The 21,551-nt window shown below is 40.4% G+C and overlaps 2 protein-coding genes and 1 pseudogene across 3 annotated transcripts in view; 1 reads left to right on the top strand and 2 right to left on the bottom strand.

The window, feature by feature from the left end:
- Window positions 1–1,450: 1,450 nt before the first annotated feature.
- Window positions 1,451–21,551, bottom strand: part of LOC306638900 (antigen-presenting glycoprotein CD1d-like) — a 78,861-nt gene continuing 58,760 nt past the window's right edge. The window contains exons 5-6 of the mRNA XM_079102350.1: window positions 1,778–1,869; window positions 1,451–1,600 (exon numbers count right to left, since the gene is read on the bottom strand). Coding sequence (XP_078958476.1) covers window positions 1,558–1,600; window positions 1,778–1,869 — 135 coding nt within the window. The 3' untranslated portion in view covers window positions 1,451–1,557. The remainder of the gene's footprint in view (window positions 1,601–1,777; window positions 1,870–21,551) is intronic.
- LOC306654328 (T-cell surface glycoprotein CD1a-like) lies at window positions 2,152–3,628 on the bottom strand (the record flags this gene model as incomplete). Its single annotated transcript, XM_079127768.1, has 3 exons — window positions 2,152–2,489; window positions 2,678–2,956; window positions 3,619–3,628. The coding sequence occupies 3 exons, from the start codon at window positions 3,626–3,628 to the stop codon at window positions 2,152–2,154; spliced, it is 627 nt and encodes a 208-aa protein (XP_078983894.1).
- LOC306654325 (pinin-like) lies at window positions 17,932–20,340 on the top strand (annotated as a pseudogene). Its single transcript has 3 exons — window positions 17,932–17,986; window positions 18,046–18,716; window positions 19,304–20,340. The product of its transcript is annotated as a pinin-like (transcript).

Below are 21,551 nucleotides of genomic sequence, written 5' to 3'. Positions count from 1 at the left end.
AATATATATATATATATATATATATATATTTAAACAAAATACACAAAAAGAAAGTTATATTCATCAGTTAACAAAATTACTGTAGACAGAAACTCAAAGGAACCTAACCCTCTACCCTAGAAGCATGAGTCAGTTTTCACTAACGCAGTGTTTGCAGCAGCAACTGCTAAGAATGTACATTGCTCACCTGGACCCTACTTCAGTCGTGAAGAGCAGCATCTTCTTGTTTTTTGTATTGGGAACTGTGCTCAGGGGCACTCTACCACTGAGCTATATCTCCAGTTCTTTATATTTCTTGAGACAGGATCTTGCTAAGTTGCTGAGGCTAGCCTTAACTTGCAATCCTCCTGCCTCAGCCTCCCAAGTGGCTGGGGTTATAGGACTGCACCACCAAGCCCGGCTCAAGAGCAGCTGGGCTGCTCTTGATTCCTTCTTCAACGATGCACTTGTGCCATATTTCTGGTATCACGCCCATGAGGTGCCTCTCAACCTTCAATGTACCTGTGAATATTCTGATGATTCTGTTAAAATGAAAATTATAATTCAGTAAGTCTAAAATCAGTGCACAGAGTCTACATTCATAAAACACACTGAATACCGAGGACCTTCATCCTTCCCTGATCTTTTAGTTTAGGACACTTGGAACAGTAGTTTCACTCTAATAGTTGCCTAATTGAATAACAGATTTTGGTAAGAGGCAAAACTGTTTCTTCTCAGAGGCTCAGAGAGAAAACTGTAGACCTAGGAAGGCATGAAATCTCATAGCCCAGCAAGATTTTTATCAAGAAGAACATCAAATGTCTCAACTACAACACAGCTGTCAGATAGGTAGAAAATTAATTTTTAAAAAAACTGCAAACCTTACATAAATTCAACACAAGTTTTTATTGAGAACATGTTTCATTAAGGCCAGACATTTCACTAGGCATACAGATACTCACAAACATGTGCTTTGCTCTCAGATTTCTAAAAACAAAAGAAGAAATGAAGCTACACAATTACCACAGAGGCTAGGGTGCAAGGGGTACAGTTGAAACGTGGGAAGCACAGATGGAGGAGAGATTGCTTCCCACTTGAATCAGGAAGGACCTCTGGAGAATGTGAATCTGAAATGCATCTGATGATCCATTATCTAACCAGGGGGCGCTTGCTAGGGTCCTATTCCATTCAGAGTTAAGTCCCAGAAACCAGGTCAGAAAACAAATCCTGACAGATTACACTGAGTATATATTGGTAACTCTTCATGAAGCAAAAATAAAATACAAAGGTTTCAAGGGAGAGTTGAGAGGGCACGGTGGTGCACGCCTGTAATCCCAGCAGCTCAGGAGGCTGAGGCAAGAGGATGACAAGCTCAAAGGCAGCCTCAGCAACTTAAGAGGCTCTAAGCAACTCAGCAAGACCCTGTCTGTAATAAAATACAAAAAAAGCTGGGGACATGGCTTAGTGGTTGAGTGCCTATGAGTTCAAACCTCAGATACTCCCCCAAAAAATAGAAGAGTTGAAGCACCATCACCACATGGTGTTCAGGGTACACAGGGCACCTGGGTGGCTGGGTCCTCACTTCAAAGGGAGAGCACTGCAGGGAGCTTCACAGTGTGTCCTAAGTGAAGCAAATGAGAACAGAGAAGTAACAGACCTTCATAAGGTGGAGGTGAAATCTGAGGAGGAAGTGGGAATGGGGCTGGGAGCAGAAGGAAAAGTGAGAAAAAAGACGAAGAAGAAGGGAAGGCCATTGGGGAGGAGAGACAAACAGGAGAGGTGTATAGAAAGAACTCACCAGCGTTTCATAAACCAAACTCCAAGTCCTGTCAGAAGAGCCAGGGCCACTATCACAGCCAAGAGGATCAAGCCCAGGGAACTGTGAGGTGCTGCAGATTCAAGCGGACACCAAGGATCTTGTTTCAAGCCCATTCCCCATTTTACCCCATGTTCTCCCCATTTGTTGTGTTGACTTGTGCTATTTTCTTTTAATTTCCACCTCACCAATCTTTCTTCCTATTTTCTTCTCATCCCTTTTCAGAGATGAATCCTTCATCTATCCTACATCTTTCTGCATCTCCAGAGTCCTCATTTTAAATTCTTCCATTCCTTGGATTAAAATATTTGTCTTCATTTTAGGAATCCCTAAAAATCCCAGTTTTTTAGCTGATCTCATGCTCTGCTAGAGGACCACCTTCCCACATCTCCAGCCTGGGTCCCAGCTCTTACCACCCAGCAGAGGACGAGGCTCTGGCCTCCTAGGCTGCTGTGCTTCACCCTGCAGGACAGGCCAGCTGCCTCCCCAGCTGCCACATCCAGGGTTGCTCTAAGATACCACATCCCATCAGCGTTGGGCAGGAAGTCACCTCTCTGAGTGCCCAGCTGCTCCTGCTCACCCCGCATCCACATCACCCACACAGGTTTTGGGTAGAATCCAGAGATATGGCACACCAGTAATAGATGGCCAGGTCCAAGGCTGGGACCACTAGACAGCCAGGCCTGAGGTTTCACTGCAAAGGAGAGGGGACACATCCAGACACAGATTCTAACACAGACTGAAAGGTTCAGAACTCCACAAAAGACCTACACAGCTACATCATTCCCACTTCTAGAAATGTCACTCATTATCTTCTTCTCTTTTTATCCTGAATTTGACATTAAAATAGAAAAGTTCTTTGAGATGGGCTATAAAACTGACCTTGTTGCTGGAGGTGAGCCTTCCCTGCATCATGAAGACCCAAGGTGAAATGTGGGCAGGTGTCACTGAGGAGCCTGTGTACCCTCTGTGTGTTGCCTTGTCTCAGATTGAGTTGTTTACAGGCTTTCTGAGCCTTTCTTCCACCCTTTGGAGATGGTAACCATGTTTTGTTCTGGAAGCTCAGGAAATCATATCCTTGGATAGCTCCCTGCAGGAAGCTTAAAAAGTTCTTCCCAGAGTGCAGTTCACAGCCTATTGTAATCTGTAGATCAAAAGGATCTGGGGAAGAGGAGGAATGATTTAATAGGGAAAGGGAAGAAAAGAAGGAAATGGAATGAGAGGAAGCAAAAGACAATAGAAGCAGAAGGGAGTTTGGGAGTTTAAGGGAAAGGACCCAAGTGTGACCCAGAGGTTCACAGAAAGGGGAACTGATAGGAGCTGGAGGTGGAGGAAACAATGATAATATGAGAAGGGGGGGAACTGTTCAAAGGTAATAGCCATGGTGCGGAGGAGAAAGGACTTACTGAGGGAGCTGAGACTGTAACAAACCAGGGTGAATATATTCATGTTACTATGATGGTTTAGAAGGGGATGACCGAAGAAATTAAATGCGAGAGAAAATCACACTTTCAGGACTCAATCAAAGAGTGAGGAAGCTGATTGAAGGTGCAGGGAAAGGGGTGCCACAGGATGCCTCTGAGGAGAGAGAATAAAATACAGCCCTGCAGTCAATGAGAGAGCAGTTCATAAGTGGCAAAAACTTAAGATTTAAAGAACTGGGTCCTAGATAGTCCATGTTCAGAGTGTGATTGCAGTCTTGTGCTGAAGAGACTGGAGTAAGATTCAGAACACAGAGTAGGCTGTTTCCTAGAGGAACAAAAAGTTCACCAAGACACCCAGCTATTCTCCCTTTCTTCTCCCCAGAAAGGGACTGAACTTACCTTCAGACATCAAATGACAAGTGTAAAATTCCTGAACCTTATGGAAATTTGTTCCTAAAACCCTTTCCAGATCCATCCACTCCTTGTCACTGAAGTTGCCCCTGGACCAGGGATACAGGAAAGTGAAAGTACCAGAGCTGCTGTTCCAGCAGTGAGTCTGCAGCTCACCCAACCAGCCTGAGCCCTGATGTACCCAGGAATGGTTGTGAAAGGATGAGGTCCGGATGGCATGGTAGGAGACAGGCTCTCCAAACCCTGTGGCAAAAGGATAGATGGAATGGGGAGAAATGGAACATTGGGAGGGAGAGACTTGGGGAAAAGGTGCCAGAGTGGGAAGACTCAGAATCTGGGGAAATGGAGAGCCACAGTCCCCTTAGCTGACATTTGCTTGCCCCAGGGTCCCAAGCTCTATCAGCAACCTCCATAAGGGCACAGGGAGCTTGAGTAGGACACTCAGAATGGGGCCAGCTTGGCAGGCACTCTTTCTCCACAGGTACAGGCAGGGGGAACTGCCATCTCCACACCACACACACACACACACACACACATACTTGCACACAACTGGTCAGATGCCCCAGTTCTTACCAACTTCACTGTCACCACCTGGGAAGAGAGCAGCTGCCAAGGGAAGCAGCAGACACAGCATGGCACTTGCAGATGGTATTTCTGTCTCTGGGAAGTGTTGGCATTTGATTTCTGTTCTAAACAAATCTACCCCACAGACCTCTCTTCTGACTTCCTTATTCAATTGAAAGACAAACCTCTGCCGCCTAAACAAGGAAAACCTGTCCCCTCCCAGAACCCTGACCACCCACTCAATCTCCCATTTCCCCTGCTGTTCTGACTCTGCTCAGTCTTCCAACTTCTCTCATTGTCATGAACTTCCATCCTGTTCATCTTCCCTATTTCAAGTGCTATGGGACAAGTTTTAGGTGGCACTGAACAGTCACCTGACCACTAGGGATATATTTTTCATTGCTGGGTATTGAACCCAGGATCTTAAGAATATTCTGTTATTTTGTCCTCTTGACATTTTAAATTATTCCCCCATATGTTCCCTACCCACCCCCCACTCCACCACATTCATATCTCTACCATCACTGGTTACTTTATGTACTTTTTCAAAACCCCCTATGATTGTCCTCTACAACAGTCATTCTACAAATTATCACCAGTTCTCCATTATCCTTAGATTGGCCAGTAGCCACCACAGATACCACAGGGACATTGACATATACACAGAAATACTCCCTCTGTTTGACTTTCACTGATACATTTTCACTCAACAGTCACTTAGCACCTGCCAAGAACAAAGCATCTTGCTGCACTAATGAGTATACAGTGGTTGACAATGCATTTGCTTTATTAAAGGATCTTTTTAGTCTACATAGGGAGAAAAATGCAAAAAGAACTGTAAACTTTGTAGTGCTGAGTTAAAAGGGTAGAGCCTAGATTTTTTAAAAATTTTTGTTTGAAAAAAAATATAAGGTGGCTATCTTTAATGAATGTTTTTCCAATCCTTATTTATACTTCAGTGAATGGCTTGGGGTATTAGTGCTGATATTTTTTATCCCACCTAATAGAGTGACTGGCAAGTGGTAGGTGTTTAGTAAATATATGCTCAATGTGTAAATTAATTCAGTCCTTGCATATAATTATTATTGTTAATTATGAAGGAAATCTTTAACATAAAACTTTTAAGGAAATTACAAAGGATACTTATAACCGTACATGATGAAATGAGAATCTACTTGTGAGGTATGAAAGCAGCTGGCCTCATGGAAGGGTAGGAAATCCCAATAAGATCTTTCTGCCATATTTTCCACACACAAAGCCTTAATCTGACAGGGAAAGGGCAGAATTCTCTGCAGCTCTCAGGGTACAGGAGAAACCCCACTGCACCTGAGGGAAAGAAAAAAGTGGGAAGAGATGAAATGGCATCCTGCTCCTAAACTAACAAAGGTAGTCAGACTGCCAGGAGAAAGTCAGGAACAATTACATGTTCCAACCCCAAAATATAAAATACAAGTCACCTGCTTAAGAATGAGATGGAACCAGAACAAAAGACAATGTCTTTAATCTCTCTCCCAAGCAGCATAGCAAAATCCAATAACAAGTTAGTCTACTGTAATACCAATGACATTCTTCACAGAATTACAAAAAGCAGTCCTTTGATTCATTCAGAAGAATAAAAAGACCCAAAACAGCCAAAGAAATTCTAAGCCATAAAAGTGATCCTGGAAGCATCACAGTATCCAACCTCAAATTATACCACCAAGCTTTTGTTAAAAAAAAAAAAAAAAAAAAAACTGCATGATACTGTCATAAAAACAGACACATAGACCAATGGAGCAGAATAGAAAACAGAGAAATCCAAACAGATGTAATCATCTGATCTTCAACAAAGGTATATGTCAGAGAAAAGTCTTTTTTGACAAATGGTACTAGGAAAGCTGGAAAAGCATATGTAGAAGAAGGAAACTAGATAACTATCTCTCACACTGCACAAAAGTCAACTCAAAATGGGTCAAAGGCCTAGGACTTAGACTAGAAACTTTACAACTCCTAGAAGAAAACATACGATCAGCACTCTAACATTCAGAAGCAGGCTGTGACTTCCTTCAAAGAACTTCTAAATCTCAGGAAATAATATCAAGAATTAATATATGAGATGGCATCAAAGTAAAAGTTTCTGCACAGCAAAGGAAACAAGAACATGAAGCAAGAACCTGCAGAATGGGAAAAACTTCTTTGTCATCTACTTTGCCAAGAGAGAATTAATGTTCAAAACATATAAAGAACTCGAAAAACTTACACCCCACCCCAAAAACCTAATGACCCAATCAAAAAATGGGCAAAAAACTAAACTGACATTTCTCAAAACAAGAAATAAAATGGTCAACAATTATATGAAAAAAATGTTCCACATCTTTAGCAATCAGAAAATGCAAATCAAAACACTGAGATTTTACTTCACTTCAATGCTGGAGAAGTTGGGGGTGGTGAAAAACACTTTAAGCCATTGGTGTGGTTGTTAATTAATGTAATCATTATGGAAATTAGTATGGATATTCCTCAAAAGACTAGGAATAGAAACATATGGCCAGTTATAGCACTCCATGGCATTTATCCTAAAGAATTAAAGTCAGCATACTATAGAAATACAAGCACAACTGTGTTTATAGCAGCACAGTTCATAGTAGTTAAACTATAAGCCAACCTAAGTGTCTACTAATGGATGAATGGATAAGGAAACTGTGGTGTATATTTACACAATGGGGTTATTATCATCCATAAAGAAAAATAAAATTATGTCATTTTTTTTTTTTTACAGCTGGCCCTTCCCAGAGCCTTTGCAATGTCTGAACCACTCTTTTTTTTAGGTTTTTTTTTTAATTTATTTTTATTGTAAACAAATGGGATAAATGTTGTTTCTGTTTGTACATGGAGTAACAGCATACCATTTGTGTAATCATACATTTACATAGGGTAATGATGTTTGAATCATTCTGTTATTTTTTCCTTCCCCCCACCCCCCCACCCCTCTTTTCCCACTATACAGTCCCTCCTTCCTCCATTCTTGCCCCCCTCACACCCCCCCATTATGTGTCATTATCCGCTTATCAGTGAGATCATTCATCTTTTGGATTTTTGAGATTGGCTTATCTCATTTAGCATGATATTCTCCAATTTCATCCATTTTCCTGCAAATGCCATAATTTTATTATTCTTTATAGCTGAGTAATATTCCATTGTGTGTGTATATATATATATATATATATACACAATATACAAACTATGATATATATATATATATATATATATATATATAGTTTCTTTATCCATTCATCAATTGAAGGACTTCTAGGTTGGTTCCACAGTCTGGCTATTGTGAATTGAGCACCTATGAACATTGATGTGGCTGTATCTCTGTAGTATGCTGATTTTAAGTCCTTTGGGTATAGGCCGAGGAGTGGGATAGCTGGGTCAAATGGTGGGTCCATTCCAAGTTTTCTAAGGAACCTCCACACTGCTTTCCAGAGTGACTGCACTAATTTGCATCCCCACCAGCAATGTATGAGTGTACCTTTTTTCCCCACATCCTCTCCAACACCTATTGTTGATTTTATTCTTGATAATCGCCATTCTAATTGGGGTGAGATGGAATCTTAGGGTAGTTTTGATTTGCATTTCTCTTATTACTAAAGATGGTGAACATTTTTTTCATATGTTTGTTGATTGCTTGTAGATCTTCTTCTGTGAAGCATCTGTTCATATCCTTAGCCCATTTGTTGATTGGGTTATTTGTATTCTTGGTGTAGAGTTTTTTGAGTTCTTTATATATTCTGGAAATTAGTGCTCTATTAATTATTTTATTTTTAGGAAAATGAATAGAACTTGAGAACATTATATAAAGCAAAAAAGCCACCTCAAAGAGTCAAGGGTGATATGTTTCCTCTCATATGTAGAAGTTAGAAAGGAAAAAGGAAAAGAAAGGTTGAAGGGTGGATTTCACAAAAACAGAAGGAATAACAGTAGAGTCCCTAGGGGTCCAGGGACCAGGGAGAGGGAGGAGGGAAGAACAATGAAAATACTGAGGAATTATATTGGACAAAATATATCATTATATTGTGTGTATGTACAACTATATAATAACAAATCCTACATTTATAATTATAATGCACCAATAAAAATATAAAAATTATAATAGCCTGTAAATCATCAAAAAAGGTAAAAAGAATAACCCAAGATCCCAAAAGCATATCTCACTCTTAAGGGACCATACCCCTTCTCCTTTGGTGTGAGTACCTTGTTTGCATATATTGCTTGCTTTCCTGAATAAATCTCTTAGTATTCCTAACTAAAATTTTGTATGTGCCTCTTGAGGCATCCTGAAATTTCTTTTGGTGACTAAGTCAAGAACTGGTCAGGACTTCACAGAAGAAATACAAATGGCCAACAAATATGTGAAAATATTCAACATCTCTAACAATTAGAGAAATGCAAATTAAAACTACACTGAAATTCCATCTCACTCTAGTCAGAATGGCAATTAACAGGGATACAAGCAGTAATAAATGTTGGCAAGGATGTGGGGAAAAGGTACACTCATACGTTACTGGTGGGACTGCAAATTGGTGCAACCACTCTGGAAAGCAGTATGGAGATTCCTCAGAAAACTTGAAATGGAACCACCATTTGACCCAGTTATCCCACTCCTTGGCCTATACCCAAAGGACTTAAAAGCAGCATACTACAGTAATGCAGCACATCAATGTTTATAGCAGCCCAATACACAATAGCTGACCTATGTGCCAATCAACAGATGAATGGATAAAGAAAATGTGATATATATACACAATGGAATTTTATTCAACCATAAAGGAGAATGGAAATATGGTATTTGCCAGTAAATGGATGAAACTAGAAACTATCACACCAAGTGAAATAAGCCAGTCCCAAAAAACCCAAGATCCCAAATGTGCTGTATGATATGCAGATTCTAACACACAATAAGTGTGTGAGGGGGGAGAATAGAAGTTCATTGGATTAGACAAAGGAGAATGAAGGGAAGGAAGGAGTATGGGAATAGGAAAGAGAGTAGAATGAATTGGATATAACTTTCCTATGTTCATATATAAGCACACGACCAGTGTAACCCCACATCATGTACAAACACAAGAATGGGAAGTTATACTCCATGTATGTATGTCAAAATACACTCTACTGTCATGTATATCTAAAAGGAACAAATATGATAATAGGATTTTAAAAATAAAAGAAAAAAATAACTGGCCAGGGCAGAGATAAAGTTCCCTTCGCTCATCTATAGGACTTCCATGAACTTCTATCTAGTGAGAAAGCCACCAGGGTCACATGATTGAAAGTCTCACAGAGGAAAAATTAGTCTGGGGATCATGTATCTATGGCTGGCTCCAAGGGACATGCAGCCATTAGTAACACATAATTCTATATGATCACCACCTTAAATTTTATAGTAATTTTATTGAATTTGTGTTTCATTGGTGAAGTTCAATGAAACTTGCATGGCAATTCACAGGAGCCTCCTCAGCTGTTAAAGGTTTCTTCCTCCCACAGCCTCACCTGCATAGGAAGCACTCTTCTACCCACTCCTCACTGTCTCCCTATCCACCTCTACTCTGCCACCACTGAGTGACCAGGTCTCATTGTCGGGCAGGCCCCTTCTGCCATCAGCTCCTGCCACTATCTCATGCCTTGTAAGCACAAAGGGAGAATGGAACATGGCCTCAAAAGTATATGGCAGAACATAGGTGCAGCTATCCCATCCAGAGTCTGAACCAAGTTGTTGTATAAGTGGTCAGGGTGAGCCTCTTGCCCACTCTTATTCCAAGTATCACATGCATCTCCATTTATTCAGTTGCAATTTCTCAATGGTCATCCATGTGCCAAGTGTTGGGGTGACCACTTTGGGAAGGGGAGATTGACTTTCCCATTTAACCCAGCAGAGACGAAGGTCATTTTAGAAGCCAGGGCAGGTGGCAATAGGCAGTCAGTGGGCAGCTTGTATGGAGTCATGGAATGGGGGCCCCAGGTGCCTAAGAGTTCCTGCAACCATCTTGTGAGTACCTCTGAGCCCAAGGGATGCAAAACCGGCAAATCAAATAAAAACACAGAGACAGAACTTTCCATAGAAATAAGAAATTTTGTATTTTAGTACCTATAATAGCACTTTCCACTCCCCTGCCTTTTGAACACAACCCTGCTATGATCTGAATCTTTATATCCTCTCCCAAATTCATATACTAGAATCCTAGCCACCCATGTGATGATCTTAGGAGGTGAGGTCTTTGGAGGGTGATAAGGTCATGCAGTTTCAACCCTCAGAAATGAGATTACCTTTCAAAAGGGATCCCAGGGAGGCCCCAAAACCTTTCCACCCTGAGAAGACATATTCTGAAGGTGCTTTGATGAAACAAAATACAGGTCACACTAGAAACTAAATCTGCCTTGAACTACCCAGCCTCCAGAAGTGTGAAAATAAATTTATGGTGTAGCAGCCTGCATGGCTAAGATGAGGCTCTACATATTCATTTATCTCTGAATCTAACAAAATATATGACTGCTGCTCTTGTGTGTGAGTAGGGGAAGCAAAGAAAGGACAGTTTGATTTGGGTAGGAAAAAGAGGAAATAAAATTAACTAAATAAGCAGTGAGGATCTGGGACCAAAAGGTTGTATGCCGATAAGAGACAGAGGAGAAAAATGAGGAAGAGGGGCATTTCAGAAAGCTTTCTTGCCTCTGTGATCAAATGGCCTGACAAAAACAATTTTAAGGAGAAAAAGTTTATTTGGGGGCTCATGGTTTCAGAGTTCTTAGTCCATAGATGTCCAACTCCACTCTTCAAAGCCAAGGTGAGGTAGAACATCATGGCAGCAGAGTGTGGAGGAGGAAAGCAGGTCTGGACGTGGCCACCAAGAAGAAGAAAGAGCGAGCTCCACTCATCAAAGACCAAATATATACTACAAAGCCATGTCCCCAGGAATCCACCTTGCAAGCCACATCCTACCAGCTCACAGTTACTCTTTATAAGGGAATTAATTCACTGATTGGGTTAGGGCTCTCATAACTCAATCGCTTCACCTCCCAACCTTCTTGCATTTTCTCACACATGAGCATTTGGAGGACACCTAATATCTAAACCATAACACAGGAAAGAGGAAGGGAGTAGATTATCAAAAGAAATGAAGCAGAATTCAATGCTTCTTCCTCTCAACATTTCTCTGGCAGAGTGGATCCTGATCAGTAATGCTGCAGGTAGCAGCTGGCGCTTGCGTCAGAGTCCCGCTGTGGACCTGCAGCTTCCCAGTCCACTCCACCCCTGAGTGTGCACTCAGTTAGTGGATGAAAGACAAGATCTGAAGGAGGAGAGAGGAAAGGATGGAGACCATTGGGACCTGCCTGGGGGATAATGAGAGCTGGAGGAGCTGAGGAAGAGTAAGACTTTTGGGAAAAGTCAAGAAATAAAATAGGTGGAGAAATGACCAGGAACAGAAAGTGAATATTTTTGAGAGAGGAGATGGCTATATGGGTCACAGATAGTTCTGTGCTCCCTGGTCATATGAGGAAAAGCCAGTGTGAGTAAGATAGATGCCAATCAGGACTCAGCCAGGCAGGGGGTACCAGCTGTCCTGGGGACATCCAGGACTCTCTTCCCTTTGTCACAGGCCCTCCCTCAGGACTCCTCTTCTTGGATCATTGTTGCTTAGGCTACAAGCATGTTCTTCCCAACATGTCTAATTGTTGCTCCCCTACACACCACAACTCCTGAATCTCTCCTTCCCCACACAGCTCTCCCCAGGACCCAGATGTGAGCTGCCCTCCCCACACAATCTCACTCTGCCCTCTGACTTCCCACCTCACCAACACAAACCTCAGTTTCCCTCCCTGAGAAACCCACTGCCTGTCGTAACTTCATGCCTGTATAGGGTTCTCCTTTTCCCTCCCACACCCTCGAGTTTTTCTCTTGCCTTTGCAGCTCCCTGGGTATGGTCTGTGTGTTTTCTCCTCTCACAGCACATTTCTTGCAGTAGAAGGAGCTTCAGGCTGAGAGTCACAGTGATCTCCTGCATGGGACACCTGCACTGAATTGCAAAGATCTTGTCATCACTCTGGCCTCCATTTTCTTGCATGTAAAATAACTGGAAAGAATAACAGATAATGTCACTTACAGCTCCAATGTTCTTTCCGACTTGCTGTGCTCCTGTCTCTTCCCTCCATTGTTCTCTTCCCCACTCTGCTCCTCGCTCCTCCCTTCTCCCTCCCCCATGTTTTCTCCGTCATTCTTCACTTAGCTTTTATCTCAGCTCCCAGGCCTCATCTGTTCTCTTACCCACTCAGCATAACTCCACTCCTTCCTCCTTGACCCTTTCTAAACCTCATTTATCATTAAAAAATGATAAATTAATTAGTATTAAATTAGTTTATCACATGGCCCTTGGACTCCTCCGTGTAAATATAGAACACCCACTTACGTAGCTGTTTTGTCAAGATGGCCACTACACAGCCTAAAAAGACATGCAGTAGAAAACACCCAGATATGTTTTAATCATATTTTAAACTCTTTTAAATTTACAATAAAATAAGAGAAGTCCTCTTGGGAAAAAAAAGCAAAGAAAAAATGTGGATCTGGAGAGGACCTGACACCAGTTTACACAGATATTGTTAGGTCCAGTTTCCTAACTGTTGGGCTGTCATCATCTCTTGGATCTGAAGATAAGATCTGGGCAAAGGAGTTCAGAGTTGGAATTCAGGTTTCTTCCGTACCATCACTTCTGTGATGGAATAAACTAGAAAAACATCCACCCAAATAGATAGGGAAGGAAGCTCGTCTATCTTCTCGCTAAATATTAGTTGGTTTTGGTTCTGCTTTTCTCATTCTGAGAGTTACAAATCACCGGTTTGAGTTTTTAGTTTACACATATCTATTTGCATGATCCTGGAATAAAACACATAATAAGATAAAAAGTGATTACAAATTTTTAATACCTTGTGACACCTGATAAAATTTGATCAAGAGAACTCCCTCAAAGAAGCTGTGAAGGATACCCACACAAAAGCCTTTCCTAACACTAGACCATAGAAATCTAGAGGATGGAGACTGAAATATCCACAATGAATGGGAGTTAACAAACTAAATAGTTTAGGTGCCAAAAAAATTACACAGAAAGGAAATTATATTTGAAATACTTAAAGTTATGAAAAGAAATCATTTGAGAAAAGAGACAGTATTTAAAAAATAAAATGCCAGGCACATTTATAAGGCAAATTTAACCTCGAAAATAACTTATTCCTATAAGTATACCAACACTCAAAAATAGGTGGATTAAACAAGAAAAAGTGGAATAATTTTGAAATATTTCTGAATTGGAAGATCTGAAAAGTTTCTTCTAATGCAATACAGAGATAAAGGCATTGAAAATGAAAATGACATTGAAAGATATGAAGCTTAGCTAAGTGAAGTGGCTTCCACCATTAATTCCAGTAACTCTGAGACTGAGGTAGCAGGTTTGCACCCTTGAGACCAGCCAGGGCAACTTAGTGAGACCCTGTCTCAAAAGAAATAAAATAAAAATGTGGCTCAGTGGTAGAGTGCTCCTGGGTTTCATCTCCAATACCAATAAAAAAAAGATATAAAGATTAGTACAAATTCCAAAATATGTTCAATTAGAATTTTATAAAGAGATAAAACACATAATGGGAAAGGATATATTTAAAGAAATTGTGGCCAAGAATGTTCCAGAATTAATGAAACCAGTGAATATCGGGATTGAAAAAAGGCAAAAAACTCCAAAGTAGAGTTAAGGAATCTCAAAAATAATTTTTATTTTCAAAGAAAAGAAAGAAAGTCAAGAGATTCAGGAAACCCAGAACATAATACAAATGTAAAACAAAGATTTTTTTTGGATATTTTTTGTTTCTTAAATATGCATTCAATCTATTTCTATAAATATCAAGAGTTAAATTCAACTCTAGGATTAAAAGGAATAAAAAGATAAAAGTGATGCTATAGAGAAAAGCACATATTAAACCATAAATATAGAATATCAGAAAATACAGAGAAAAAATGAGCCACATTAAATATGTTTTATTTACATTAGCATTGCTTACATCCTTGTTCACTGTGACCACCAGAATTTGGGCTGAAATAATCAGGTAAGACCAAGGCAGTGGGAATACATATCCATGAGAATATCAAGTGGTTTTTAATTTAGAAATTTATGAAGATATCAGAAAGGATACTAAACACCACATATGATACCTTTAGAGTTCAGGTATCAACTTCTCCTAACTCCTCAGTAGAAAGCTGATGAATACAGGGTGGTTTCTTGTGTTAGCCAGTTTTATATCACTATAATGAAATACCTGAGATAATTAACTTTGAAAGAAATAAACTTTCATTGGCTCACAATCTTAGATGTTCCAGTTCACAATCAGGTGACCCCATCACTTTGGGTCTATGGAGAGGCTGCACATCATGCTGGGAGAGCATGTCAGAGCAAAACTGCTTGCATCACAACCTAGGAAGCAAATAGGAGGAAGACAGGAAAGAGGAAGAGGCAGAGGTCCTACAATCCCTTCAAGGGCAAGCTTTCAATGACCTAAGGACTTTACCTCCTAAAGGTCCCACCACCTCCCATTAACCCCACCCTGGGAAGCAGACATTTAACACATAAGCCTTTAGAGACATTCAACATCCAAATTATAGTGTGTCCCCAGGACCTGATCACCTTCCACTAGGCCTCGCCCCTTGAAAATCTATCACTTCTCAATACCTTTATATTGAAGACGAAGATTCCAGCATTGAATCTTTGGGGAACAAATCACACCAATGTTCTATTTCCTGTCTTGATTTCAAGAAAACAATCAACTTAGCTGCATTAGAGTTGAATGTATAATTGTTCTATTAACTTTATATATTTGCATTATGCCTTATCTATTTTTTTATTTATTTTATAATTTTTTTTTACAGACTACATTTTGATTCATTGTACACAAATATGGTACATCATTTTGTTTCCATGGTATGTTTTACAATAAAATAGAAAAATAGCACCACCACCACCACTGGAAAAAAGAAAAAGAAACAAAATTTCAGTATAAGTCTTTCTTGTAATTCTATTTTCTGAAAATCTATTTTCTGTTTTTTTCCTCAAATAGGTCTCTCCTGGACGTGCTTTCTCTCATATCACTGGACTTTCAGGATGACATACTGAGGGTCCATAGCAGCTCCTGTGCACTTGTTCAAGCTGTTCTTTATATTAATATTGCTAAGAAGGTTTTGCTTGCCTCCAATTGTACTCTAGAAAATTATTGACCCTTGATTTCACTTATTTTATAATCCCTACTGGATTTTTGTGCCTGGAATTGTTTTGTGCATGGTGTCCAAGATACTGTATTCCCAGTAATAAAAAACATGAATGCCAGGGGTAATCCTTTGTATTCCACTACCTTTTGCCTCTAAAATAATTTTTTTAACTATGCCACAAGCAAAACCACATAGGCTTCTTTAAAAAAAATTTTTAAATGTATTACAGACATGTCAGTTTCCTCAATTTCAACTAGCAATCTGAGCAATCTGAATCAAATTCAGCAGGTATTTCATGGAAGTTGACAAGTTAATTCCACAAATAATTATAAGCAAAGAAATAGTCAAGAATACCCAAAGATGTACTGGTAAAATGCAAAGTAGGAAAGGTGTTCTAATGATTATCAAGACTTATTAAAAATCTAAAGTACCTGAGACAGGGTTGTATCAACACAAGGATAGGCTTATAAAATAAGTGATGAGAATAAGGGGTCCAGACCAGAAACAGAGGGAGAGACACAGATACAGATATGCTATACTGTGTTTGGGGTCTGCAAGTTCTGTGGAAATCTGTGCAGTCACGTGCTGTCACAGTGGGACCACTGTGGATCTCCAGCTTACTTTTTCTCCATAAGGAGAGGTTGGTCTTGGGACTGAGCCAATTCAGGTGGGACAGAAAGTATATATATGTATATCTTTTCAAAATACAAGAAAGTTGGTACTGCATATCAGTGGTATTGTTAGTTGACTGTCATTAAAAAATGAAAATTAATGTCAGTAATATGACCAAATAGAGTAGCCTATCACTATTTTTCTCCAAAAAAAAAAAAAAAAAGAAAAGAAAAACAAAAACTATCTTTGGAATAGAATGTCTAAGGAAGTAAGTCAGAGATTATCAGGGCCGTAACAAGATCCCTGCAATACATAAAAACCCATCACAGAAAGGCCAGTGAGACCCCTGTCTCTCCCACATGCTCTGTCCTGCCTGGATTGACCAAGACAGATTTCTTATGGGGTAAAGTAAGCTGGAGATCCCCGATGGTCCCCACTGCCACCACAGATGACTGCAGAGATTTCACAGAACTCACAAACCCCAGACACAACCAGGAGAGTTGCCTAGAGTTCACATGACTGTACTGTCAGAGAGGAGCCCACATTGTACCTTCTCCAGTTCCCACGATCTGGGCTGCCAGGGCTGGACCCACTGCTGGAGTCTGTCCTACCCTATGGCCTAGCAGCCACAGCCTTTCGTTATTCTTTTAACTTTACTGTCATTTCCCCCATGATGACAAGGGTGGCTACAACACCACAATCCCAGCTGCCTGGAGACTAAGCCAAGGAGAAAGTCCAAGACAGGCTTCCAAGCCCACGTGGAGCCCTGTTGAGAATACTAACAGAGGATGGGAGAGCAGTTTCTGAGATCAGGGGTCTCTGATGCCCTCATGGCTGTGGCATGCCCAGTTCCTGGGAATGTTTCTATGCAAGGGCACAGGATGCCTAGCTGCTGTGGCAATGCCCTGCATGAGGAGGCTCTGTGCAAGAGTCCTATCAGCTCTGACCTTGATCTCAGGCACACAGCTCCCCGGAAGGAAGGAACTCTTATGCTAGACAACCACAGTGTTTTACCAGCTCCACTTCTCTTTTCGGGTTCTTGTCTGCCTTACAGCAACTTTTAACAATGGACTTTTTTGAGAGCTACACAAAGCTCCTAACATTGTACTTTGCAACTGTGAATTGCAACTGTGTGAAAGCTACATAGATGTCCTAGTTTCTGTAACTTTCCTGAATACAAAGAATAATGCTTGCATAGTCTTTAGCCTAATAATGAGACATATATAAGTAAAGATTTCTGGCATAACTCTTTAGACCTGCATCTCCATCAGGGAGCAGAGCTCCACCTGATCCCAGTTTAATCTTCAAAATCTGCATCTGTGAATCTTTATTTTCCAATCCCCCTTTGCCCCTCGCTGGATCCAAGAGTTTGGTCTCGCTGGTCACAACATCACCCTATAACCCAGAGAACAAGTAGCCTTGAAATTAAAGAAGCACACAAAGAGGAAAGACCTCCCATGTTCATGAACTGGAAGAATTTCTGTTGTTAAAATATCCACATTTTCCAAAGTAATGTACAGATTCAATGTAATCCCCATCAAAATACCAATGGCATTCTTCACAGAACTAGGAAAAGCAGTCCTAAACTTCATACGGAAGCACAAAACATCCCACGTAGGCAAAGCAATCTTGAATGAAAAGAAGAAAGCTGGAAGCACACGATGCCTGATTTCAGGACACACAACAGAGGTGAAGTAACAAAAGCAGATTGGTATTGGCATAGAAACAGACACCCAGCCCAACAGAGCAAATAGAGATCTCAGGTCAGTCGTTTCGCGTCTCACGGTGCAGCACGGCTGGCGTGGCCTAGAGAGCAGCATTGAAGCCTGCTGCAGGGAGAAGACAGCAGCACAATGAGAACTTTGCAGGAACAGCTAGAACAGGCCAAAGAGAGTCGAAACAATGTGGGTGAGAATATTCCCCAGCCCATGGGAGAGACCTGAATGACCCGAGGCTCATCAGGCCAGATTGCTGGCCCTTTCTGGTCCTGGTGGAGGTAGAGGATGCTGAAAAGCAAAAGAGCTGCCAGGAAATTGAACAAAAACTTGAAGTTCAGGCAGAGGAAGAGGGAAAGCAGGTTGAAAATGAGCAGAGAGAACTATTTGGAGACCTGCTAAACAGAATTTCAGCTTTTGGAACAGAAGGTTGAGTTTACGCAGTTGCAAGAAGAGTGGAATGAGCATAATGCCAAGATAATTAAATACATCATAGCTAAGACAAAGCCCCATTTATTCTATATTCCTGGAAGAATGTATCCAGCTACCCAAAAACTAATAGAAAAATTACAGAGAAAAATGAATGCTTTATTTGAAGATAGATACATCAGATTTTCAGAACAAATAAATAAAATGAGGGCTAGGCCCAGAAGACAATCAGTGAAGGAAGAAGAGTATCAAGGGGTGCATAATGAAGAACAGAAGCAGAATAAGAAGAGGGTAAGGTGGCTCAGCAAGAGGAAGAGTTGGCGAAGACAGGTGCTGAGAACAATGATGTAGAAATAGAGGAAGCAGGAGAGGAAGAGGAAAAGAAGTACATGTGGTTCATAGTGATACAGAGAAAGAAAGGAAGGAAGAGGAACAAAAACAGGAAATGGGGGTGAAGATGGAGGAGGAAACTGAGGTAAGGGAAAAGGAGAAAAGTTGAGAGCAGCGACAGAGAATGGGAGAGCAGTTACTGAGATCAGGGGTCTCTGATGCCCTCATGGCTGTGGCATGCTTGGTTCCTAGGAAAGTACCTGTGCAAGGGCCCAAGATGCCTAGCTGCTTTAGCAATGCCCTGCATGAGGAGGCTCTGTGCAAGAGTCCTATCAGCTCTGACCTTGATCTCAGGCACACAGCTCCCCGGAAGGAAGAAACCCTTATGATAGACAACCACAATGTTTCACCAGCTCCACTTCTCAGGTTCCTGTCTGCCTTACAGCGACTTTTAACAATGGACTTTCTTGAGAGCAATTGTGGATTGCAACTGTGGAAAAGCTACCTAGGATGTTCTAGTTTCTGTAACTTTCCTGAATACAAAGAATAATGCTTGCATAGTCTCTAAATTGATAATGAGACATATATAAATATGTTGCTGGCATAACTCTTTAGAACTGCATCTCCATCAGAGAGCAGGTTCCACCTTATTCCAGGTTAATCTTCAAGATTTGTGTCTGTGAATCTTTATTTTCCAACCCGCTTTTGCCCCTCGTCAGACCCAAGAGTTTGGTCATGGTGGACACGGCAGAGAAGCAGCAACATAGCCCCAAAAAGTTACAGATGTGCTAGAGATGGTTGAGAATGTCAAAAATGTAATTGCTGAGCAGGAGGTAATGGAAACTAATCAAGGTAAAAGTATAGAATCTCAGAAAATGAAACTGCAAAGAATTGGAACCAGAGATGGAATTTGACATTAAGCCAAATAAAGAATGTAAATCTCTCCTGGGGTAAAAAATGTTAATGCTCTAGAAATGGAAAAGGAATCTGAGGAAAAAGAAGAAAAAGAATCTGAACCCCAACCTGAGCCTGTGGCTCAACCTCAACTTCAGTCCCTGCCCCAACCTCAGTCCCAGCTAGTACTTCAACCCCAGCCTCTCTCTCAGCCTGAGACTTTGCTATTAACTGTCTTACATCCACCACCTCAGGTTATTGAGGAGCAAAGGAATTTACTACCTGAGCGAAAGGAGTTTCCTATAGAGACTGTCAAACTCACTGAAGTGCCCATAGAGCCACTCTTGACTGGCACATTCAGAAAGCAAAAGTAATGCCAAAAGTAGAAGCAGAAGTAGAGGTCCAGTTAGAAATGAAACAAGGAAGAGCAGAAGTTGAAACAGCAGCAGTAGCAGTACTAGTAGCAGTTCAACCAGTAGCAGCAGAGGAGGCAGTTCCAGTAGTAGTTCCAGTACAAGTGGTGGCAGCAGCAGTACTGAAAGCAGTGAGCGTAGCAGTCAGAGTAGGGAACAGGGCATAATAGAGATAGAAAGCACAGAAGGAGCGTGGAGCCGAAGCAAAGGGAGATTCAGGACTGGAGAGAAGTCACAAACCTTCCAAAGGTTGTTGTAGTTGAGATGCAAAAGGATCAAAGGGCACGAATTCCCACTCCCGCAGAAAGAGGTCTATATCAGACAGTAGTCATCCAGTCAAAGGATCTTCAGGAAGTGAAAGAGACCGAAAAACAGACAGGAAAGACAAAAGGCGGTTAATGGAAGAAGCCAGGCTTTCCGAGCTTATTCTTTGCAGCAAAAGATTTCTTGATGAGTAAAAAGATCACCTTTAAGGAGAATGCTGCCTTTAATTGCTTGTTGTGAAAAAAGCCTTTTTGGAAAATACAAACTGGTTGTTTATCAGACATTCTTGTACTTTTTGCATAATTTTGTAGGAGTTATTTATCAAAATTGTCAGGTTCCAACATATGTAAAAATAATAATAATAATAATAATAATAATAATAATAATAAAAGATGAACATTCCTTGACAACTTTTTAAAATATCCTATACTCTTAACTAAGAATCTGTATATTTTAATAGGTAAATCTTTAAGTCTGTTTGTTCCCTTCTAATTCTGTATCATACATTGCTATTTTTTTTAGTTGTAGATGGGCATAATACCTTTATTTTATTTATTTAATTTACTTATTTATTTACTTATTTTTATGTGGTGCTGAGATTCGAACCCAGTGCCCAAGCCACTTTGTGTTCTAGCAATAAATGTGCATTTCTTTCATTATTTGGGGGATGTCCTTGTTGACACCTGTACAATAAATATCCTCTTGGTGTCATTTTCAGTTTTTATAACTGGATATTGAGCATGATGAGAATGTTTTTGAAGGCTTCGTAACTTCCATTTGCCTTAGACAATTATTTTGAGTTCTCAGAGTCAGATCTTTGCAACTTTGAGGATGAGTAGTTTGTTCTGAGATCACTTTCTATTTTCTCATCTCCCTTGTTTTAACCTAAGCATTGTCCTGTTTCTCATTTTAAACCATATAGTTGGTAGATAACTTAATGGTATGATTTGGTTTTCATTTTCCTCCTGGTTATGGGAGAATCATTCTCTCATCTTCATGGTTACTCGTGAGGTCAGTATATGCATCTGTTGAACTAACGACTTCTTTCTTGGGGAGGGAGTTAGAAGAACCTTCTAAACTTGGTTTTTGAGTTTGTGCTCTTAACTTTTGTGTTGGCTCTAACTGAAACATGACAATATGTGTTTTCAAGAATTTTTGTTTAAGGATGTGTCAAATGAAAGATTACAAAATGAAGGAAGTTCATCTAGACTTGAATACATAAGCAAGATAGCACACAAGTGTACCAAATGATTATTAACTTCATTGTCTTATGAATTCATAGGAACTTGAGTATCTGTTTCCCATTGCTATACCTGTGCAAATAAATGTGGCTTAGACTTGTGTGACTACTAAAAAGAAAGAAAGAAAGAAAGAAAGAAAGAAAGAAAGAAAGAAAGAAAGAAAGAAAGAAAGAAAGGAAGGAAGGAA

This window comes from Sciurus vulgaris (genome assembly GCF_902686455.1).
Source record: "Sciurus vulgaris genome assembly, chromosome: 1".
Classification (NCBI taxonomy): domain Eukaryota; kingdom Metazoa; phylum Chordata; class Mammalia; order Rodentia; family Sciuridae; genus Sciurus; species Sciurus vulgaris.
Note: the sequence above shows the minus strand (reverse complement) of the source record. Positions and strands in the feature narration are given on the sequence as shown.